Source organism: Schistosoma haematobium, chromosome ZW (assembly GCF_000699445.3).
Source record: "Schistosoma haematobium chromosome ZW, whole genome shotgun sequence".
NCBI lineage: Eukaryota > Metazoa > Platyhelminthes > Trematoda > Strigeidida > Schistosomatidae > Schistosoma > Schistosoma haematobium.
This window is the reverse complement of record NC_067195.1, coordinates 15,105,461-15,114,108: the sequence shown is the minus strand read 5'-3', so window position 1 is coordinate 15,114,108 and position 8,648 is coordinate 15,105,461. Positions and strand designations below refer to the sequence as shown.

Below are 8,648 nucleotides of genomic sequence, written 5' to 3'. Positions count from 1 at the left end.
AGTATATATATATTCATTACAAAGCACAGAACCGGTTAGTTCGTAATGCACATGTATAACATTATTCAAAATGGACGACTTACATAACTTTGTAAACAGTAATCAAGTTGAATTGCATACTATTATCATTCTTTTTCAATGTAGACAATAATAATAACAACATAGCAAGCGGCAAATCATATCATTTTCAAGTACACTTAATTATAATCACCGGAAATATTTAGCACCCGAAACACAAATAAATTTCTCTAAAAATATTTCAGAATCTAACACAGCGATATGAGCAGCACGACCAATTAGTGTATTTGCTGAATTTGTTAGATTATAATGTACATCATAACGTACTACAGTGGTACGGGTTGATTGGATAAAACGTTGTAATAAATTTGTAACCATTTCCATATAAATAATTCCTGTCACATTCATGAATAAAATATGTAAGAAATATTACTGAATTATTGACATAAAATACAGCAAAATGTTAGAATTTGATAAAATCAAACAAAAAATGTATGAGTCAATAACAGTTAGTATGGGGATTTGTGGAGATCATAGTATTTACACAGTTGAATTCATGAATCGATCAATGCCAGATCACCTTTGAAAACCTGGAAGCACTGGACGGCCGTTTCGTCCTATTGCGGGACTCTTCGACAGTACGCATCCACGGTCCCGAACAGGACTTTCGGTCTCGCGCACGAACGCCTAACCTCTAGACCACTGAGCCGGCATCCAATGGTGTGAATATTTAACTTCAACCAATCCACGATATTGTGCATCCGTCACAAATCAATCACTTAAGCACGTGTTATAAACTGAGTTTTTAATAGTTACAAACTAATTAATTTGATATGTTGTACAGTGTATTTATAGATAATTAGTTTGTAACTCAGCCAGTTAATCAGCTTGACACAAATACGGGTTGGCATAAGTTGCATAATATATTACCGCGATGAGGTGAAATTTTACAAAATGAGTCAAAATAGCTAAAGTAGCATAATGAGCAGAATTAGATGTTGAAAATGTAGTTCGAAAAAAAGAAATGGAAAGATATGTGTGCAGGAAAACTGGCGGATAGAGAACGCATATACACCACACTGTGACTGACTCTGCGTCATGTTACCTAAACTCTCCAAACAATTGATCGTGTCTATCTTTCGAATGGCAACCAGGTTGCTTGGATTTACAACAAGATAGTTAAGATCAACAAACAATAACTTTTTGGATTGAACTAGATCCCTACAGGTATGAATATTAAACAACTAGTTCTGTTATATATGATTACCAATACGAAAAAAAACGAAATCGTTTTTTCGGAATTTTCGAATGCCCAATACACAAAAGATTTAAAGATGCTTTTGAGTTTTCTAAACTAGATGGTTTAATGGCAGAGCTTTCATCGTCATTCTGGAAAAATTCATCAGCGCTAGACAATACACAAGAAGAATTGTGTTCAGACATTATTTTAAAGTACTAAAATGCATTGTAGCATTGTTACTACGCGAAAAAAGTGAATGAACTCATCTTCAATCAGTTTTTTTTGTAGAGGCGTATATCCAGAAAGCTCATCAAAAAGTGTTTGTTGAAATGACCCACCACATTTAAATCAACCTCAGAAACTAAGAAGCGGATAATCTTATCACCTATGAAAAACAACTCAGTAATTAAGCATTTATTCCACTTTATTTTATGCAAACCAAAAGACATAATAACAAAAGACAAGTGCAATATCATCTACAAAATAAACTACACCAACTGATAAAAATGTTAAATTGGACAAAACGAACGCCGTGTTCGCCAATGCATTAAAAAAACTTTCTTTGGAAAAACACGGTATATCATCACTGATATCAATGCATTTAGACAACGACAAACATATATTTAACTGAGGAGACGGAATTCTAACAATGTAAAAGGAATTATGAAAAGATGATATTCAGATTAATCAGAAATCAATAGACTCATTGAGTTACAACCGATCTATCAACCTATCTGAAAGATATCAATCCACAGCCTGGTTGGAGGTCAACTGACAGAGAAACCCAACGTAAATAAGAGGACAAATAAAGACAAGTAAAACTTTGAAAGTAACTGATCACAAAGAAGGCCATCAGTACAAACTGATTCAAGACTCGCTGAAAAAATAAGCAGTCCACATATACTTGACGTAAGAGCTGATGATGTTCACTGGAACGATAATGAAGGCTACGCAATCAAACCATCTGGCTCCAAGAATTCAACAGCATCACAAGAATCTAACTGAGCCGCAAATCTTCTCCGTCACACTCAAGTTTAATTAGAGTTGATCCAATAATGATGAAAAAGAGTAATAATAATAATTATAGTAATAAAAGTTTATGTTTATTTACATCGATACCTGGATGTGAATACAGAAATAATAAATAACTAATTACAGTACATTCTAACTTGTATTTAAAATATTTACAATATGAATACTAGTTCTAATTATTTGTATATGTTGAAATTCATCAAAGTCAAGTTGAAAAACTACATTTTCCACAGCAAATACAATTTCATCAAGTTAACTTTATATTTTCACAGATTGAAATCATGAGTCAGTTATATGTTATCTTTTTTACTTCAATAGTATCTAGGAGAATAGATAATAATTAAAAGGCAATAGTTTCACTAGGAAGTAACAATGTTGAATATATACAAGAATGATGATGAAGGCTTGAATATTATGGAAACACAAACTTCCTGAGGAATATCGATACACACTATTGACGGGTACCAACTAGCACAAAGACCAGGTGTTGGGTTTTTAGCTGATTGTCTCCAACCAGTTAACATTGTAAGGAAGGCCTCATGAAAGACGATTATGAATGAGTTAATTAAAGCTGATGATTTCTGCACTTCCCATCTTACGGATAAATATTATGTGGAAGTCATGATCAATTACTGATGTTTATAAAAGAATAATAGATTAATTTTGGTAAGAAAGCATGATGAAATATCAATTTCAACTAACAGTCCTGTAAATGCTACTCTAGTGAATCATCATCAAAGCCAGAATTTCGAACTGAAACTAGGCCTTACCAATGGGTGTCACACTAACCTGGAGGCTATGATACAAATCTTTCTGTTTGTTTCCTCCAAAAAATCTACTGAATGCGGTGACTCAAAGGTTATTCATTCAAAATCCAGCTATAATCAAATAGTAATGTTGAATTATGATTCTCAGCGTTTAACAATAATTAAGGGTGCAAGTCGTGATTATCAAAGATAACCCAATTAATGTCACATATTTACTAGTTTCTCATTTAATATAAAATGTAAATCTTTTACGTGAATGTTTCCAGGTTACAACTAAGAAAACTTGTACTCCTACAGAATGGCAATTGAGGCTACAAACTTAAGAAGGACAGTAAAGTTCGAAACAGTTACTCTCTTGTTTACAAAAAACAAGGAGCAAACACTTGACGACATTTGTATGGATATCAAAGGGGGTAAACAGAAAAATACACACACTTAAATAAAACTAACCAAGAGTAGAAGAATCTTTAATTGCAGCTTTACACAATTCAATTCGTGTTGAATGATACGGTACATAACGATCTTGTGGACTTCCAACCAACAGAACATAACGAAATAGGTCCAAGCCAGGATTAGTACTTAAACGATATAAATACGTATTACGTAAATCTGGATCATCTCGCAGTCTTAATTGTGAAAGACTTTCAGATTTTTTAATTTTTTGCATAACCCATATGCCCATATTAATGAGACCAGATGAATTGTATACTGTGCCTAAATGCGGACCACTTAAAGACAGGAATGTGTGCAATTTAGATAAATATGGTTCCATTCGTGAATTCAACAATGCTGCACGTATTATAATACAACCCATACTATGTCCAATAAAACTGTAATAAAGAAAAAAATAACAATAAAGCAAGAATGAGTAAAAAACGTAGGAATAAGAAAATTAGTGAATGAATAAAGATAATTTCCGCAAATCGAGTGACCTTGAAATATAAGCTATATTCAGCGCGCTGATTCATAATCTAAACAACGTTGATTAGAATGCTGTCACTAAGCACATCCAGGAGCTACATAAAAAATAAAATACCAATTCCATTGTCGACATACTGAGCAAATGTTTGGTGGAAGATGAAATACATAAAGACTTCGATTAGTAGCTTGAGTATATCTACAAAGTGTCAAGGGCAAATACAAGATTGAAAACCTATTGTGTAAATATTCTTATTCTTGCATTGTTTATCAAAGATAAACAGTTATTTTCGAGGGATATATATATATATATATATATATATATATATATATATATATATATATATATATATACCTAAACTATAATGTACTTCAAGTTTTGTGGTGGGGGTTTAGCCTCGCAGTGATGAGGGATTCACACTGAAACCAAATGGCTGTCTGATTTCCCTATGATTTTCATTGGCACCCTAACTGAGATAGATCTATAACGAATACAACATTAAACCATACTTCGTAAAATACCTTCAACTGAACAATATTTTTACTGGTAAGTTAAGACTTACTTACTTACTTACTTACACCTGTTACTCCTCGTGAAGGAGCATAGGTCGCTCACCAGCATTCTCCATCCAACCCTGTCCTGGGCAATCCTTTCCAGCTCCTTCCAGTTGTAATTCATCCTTTTCATATCTGCTTCTATTATCCGACGTAATGTGTTCTTTGGCCTTCCTCTTTTCCGCTTCCCTTCAGGATTCCATGTTAGAGCTTGCCTCGTGATGCAGTTTGACGATTTGCGTAATGTATGTCCTATCCATTTCCATCGTCTTTTCCTAATTTCCTCTTCAGCTGGAAGTTGGTTTGTTCTCTCCCACACAAGGCTATTGCTGATGGTATCCAGCCAATGGATGTTGAGTATCTTGCGTAGACAGCTATTTATAAATACTTGTACTTTCTTGATTGTGGTTGTTGTAGTTCTCCAAGTTTCAGCTCCATACAGTAGAATTGCCTTGACGTTCGTATTGAAGATTCTCACTTTGATATTGGTTGAAAGTTGTTTTGAGTTCCATATGTTCTTCAATTGTAGGAATGCGGCCCTTGCTTTGCCAATCCTCGCCTTTACGTCTGCATCTGAACCTCCATGTCTATCGACAATGCTTCCCAGATATGTGAAGGATTCTACATCTTCCAGAGTTTCGCCATCAAGGGTGATTGGATTGCTGTTCTCCGCTTTGAATTTGAGGACCTTGGTTTTCCCTTTGTGTATGCTGAGGCCTACTGATGCAGAGACTGCTGCTACATTGGCTGTCTTTATCTGAATCTGTTCACGTGTACGTGATAGGAGGGCTAGGTCATCTGCGAAGTCCAGATCGTCTAATTGGTTCTGAGCTGTCCATTGTATTCCGTGTTTTCCTTCAGATGTCGAGGTCTTCATAATCCAGTCGACCACCAGAAGAAAGAGGAAGGGAGAGAGTAAACAGCCTTGTCTGACTCCGGTCCTTACTTGGAATGCATCTGTCAGCTGTCCTCCATGCACTACTTTGCACTGTAGTCCGTCGTATGAGTTCCGGATAATATTGACAATCTTCTCAGGAACTCCGTAGTGTCGAAGAAGTTTCCATAATGTCCTCCTATCTACACTGTCGAATGCCTTTTCATAATCAATGAAGTTGATGTATAGTGACGAGTTCCACTCAACTGATTGTTCGACGATGATCCGTAGTGTTGCAATTTGGTCTGTGCACGACCGATCCTTTCGGAATCCAGCTTGTTGATCTCGAAGTTGGGCATCTACTGCATCCTTCATCCGGTTCAGCAACACCCTGTTGAAGACTTTCCCTGGTATTGACAGTAGTGTAATGCCTCTGTAGTTTTCACATTTGCTCAGATCTCCTTTCTTTGGAATCTTGATGAGGTGTCCTTCTTTCCAGTCCATCGGCACTTGTTCCTCCTCCCAAATCTTTTTGAATAGAGGGTAAAGCATGCTTGTGGTTACTTCGACGTCTGATTTCAGTGCTTCAGCTGGTATGTTGTCGGGTCCTGCTGCTTTCCCGTTCTTGATTTGTCTGACGGCCATTCTAATTTCTTCCGTCGTTGGTGGGTTGACATCTATAGGAAGATCTGTGTGTGCTGCTTCGATGTTCGGTGGATTCATTGGAGCCGGCCTATTCAGGAGTTCCTCGAAGTATTCTACCCATCTGTTTCGCTGTTGTTGAATTTCAGTGATTGGCTTGCCTTCTTTGTCTTTGACCGGCCTCTCTGGTTTACTGTATTTCCCTGATAGTTTCTTCGTATTTCTTCCTGTCGGCTCTAATGCTCCTCTTCACTTGCTTGTTTGCTTCTATGTATTCAGCTTGTGCTTGGACTTTCTCTGCTCGTGTTCGGCTGTTGTTAATTGCTGTCTTCTTGTTCTTCCTTTCTTTGATCTTGTCCAGTGTTTCTATAGAGATCCATTCCTTATGATGGTGTTTCTTTAGGCCCAGAACCTCTTGACACGTTGAAGTCAATGTTTCTTTGATGCCTTTCCAGTTGTCCTCCATGGTAGTTTCTTCTTCCTTCAGTAGATCTTGAAAGGCTTGGAATCTGTTGTTGAGAGCTATCTTGAATTCATTGAGTTTGTCAGTATCTCGAAGGAAGGCTGTATTGAACCTTTGTATTGCTGTTTGTCCACTTGTCCAGTTCTTTTTTAGCTTCAGTTTTAAATTGGCTACAACTAGGTGGTGATCTGAAGCTACGTCAGCTCCTCTCCTGGTTCTCACATCTTCCATTGTCCTTCGGAATTTTTTTTTGATGCAAATATGGTCTATTTGGTTCTCTGTAGTGTGGTCCGGTGAGATCCATGTAGCCTTGTGTATACGTTTGTGTGGAAATATTGTGCCTCCTATGACTAATTTGTTGAATGCACACAAATTTGCAAATCTTTCTCCATTTTCGTTCCTCTCTCCCAGTCCATGTCGTCCCATAATATCTTCATATCCAGTGTTGTCTATTCCGACCTTGGCATTTAGATCTCCCATCAGAATGGTGAGGTCCTTTCTTGAGCATTTCTCTATGATTGACTGCAGCCGCTCGTAGAATTGATCTTTAATGTCGTCGTTGCTATCATTGGTGGGTGCATAACATTGGATAATATTCATTAAGATCCCCTCCTTCTTTGTTTTGAATGATGCTTTGATGATTCTGGATCCGTGAGATTCCCATCCTACAAGTGCATTTCGTGCTACTTTGGACAGCATTAGAGCAACTCCCTGTGTGTGTGGAGCATTTTCCTCTTCGTGACCGGAGTATAGCAGCATCTCTCCCGTAGCTAGCCTTTTCTGTCCAGCTTGAGTCCAGTGGGTTTCGCTGATTCCCAGTACTGCCAAGTTGTATCTCCTCATTTCCGTTGCTATTTGGCTGGTCTTCCCGGTTTCCCACATTGTTCTAACGTTCCATGTACCTATAAAAATTTTTGCTCTGGTTGTTAGAAGGGGCATCGGCCTCGTGGCTTCCGAAGGAATTCGGCTTTCACCATGAAGCGTCATAATTCTTCTAAATGAAGACCTTCTAACTCTCAGGGCAGAGTTAAAATGGTTTGAATTATTTTTTCTGGTAAGCGTTTTTTAGCGAGTTAGTTTTCTACGGGATGGGGACGCTAACCCCATGCCCAACCCTCCTCCTTTACCCGGGCTTGGGACCGGCAGTAACTCTAGAAGAGCTACAGGCGGAGTTGGTAAGTTAAGAAGCAACTAATTATGAATATAGTCCTTATTACGATTAACACTAGCCAGCAAGCCATTGAAAACAAGAGAGGATTGGAAAACTGTTTCATCATCAGTATTATCCACCCATGGCTCACTCACGGATCGAGTCGCACTGATATTCAACTATGTAATCATTTGAATAAATACATTGAACATATTGAATAGAGGTTGTTCAATTGTTCATTCTTCGACAGAAAATATTGAGAATGTAAACTAAACAAAATAAGAAGTGTTTACCTAATTCGTTTTGGTTTTTCATCCATTTCATCGATATAATTTACAATTTCATTAACTAATTTCTCACTCATCATATCGAAACCACCGAATGTATCGTCTTGATTACACTCTGACATAAGGAAATGTAAGTTGCAATCTGGTAAAGCTAGTTGAAGATAAACGCGTACAAGACGCAAATCACATGAGTTACCTGATAAGCAAGAAAAAAGAGACAAACATTTGTGACACTAAAACATTATTTTCTATAAAACAATTAATTTAAATCAAGAATCCATCAAAACGGGTTCATTATCAAAACTATGCTATACCGATATATATACCTTTTATCATAAACGTTCGATTAACTTCTTAGTTTTTGTTGTATGACTTATTTTTAATCTGTTGGCAGTTTTATAACTCAGTCACCTTTTGGCTTGATCTTGTATAATTAATATTTTTCATTTTGTGGTGTGATGTGGTTTGATCTGTTTGTACACAAACTGCATGTGCCTGAAATACGAAAACGATCTTGAACTCGTGATCATTGATCTTGTGTTCTTCCTCTTCATTCCGAGCTAGTTAGAATTGGGCCAACCGTCGTCAAGCATAGGGAATCAATCTTTTCGTACTTGTTACGTATTAATAGCTTAAGGTTGTCCATACGTATTGAACGGTGCAAGTGTATAAAACAAGTCACTGTGAATTCAGTACATAAAT

General features: G+C 36.9%; 1 protein-coding gene across 1 annotated transcript in view; it reads right to left on the bottom strand.

Annotated features, from left to right (window-relative positions):
• Positions 1-207: 207 nt before the first annotated feature.
• MS3_00010308 (uncharacterized protein) overlaps positions 208-8,648 on the bottom strand; it is a gene marked incomplete at both ends in the record, with an annotated part of 53,994 nt that continues 45,553 nt past the window's right edge. Inside the window, 3 exons of the mRNA XM_051218668.1 lie at positions 208-413; positions 3,508-3,887; positions 7,953-8,142. Of these exons, the coding sequence (XP_051070500.1) occupies positions 208-413; positions 3,508-3,887; positions 7,953-8,142 (776 nt within the window). The remainder of the gene's footprint in view (positions 414-3,507; positions 3,888-7,952; positions 8,143-8,648) is intronic.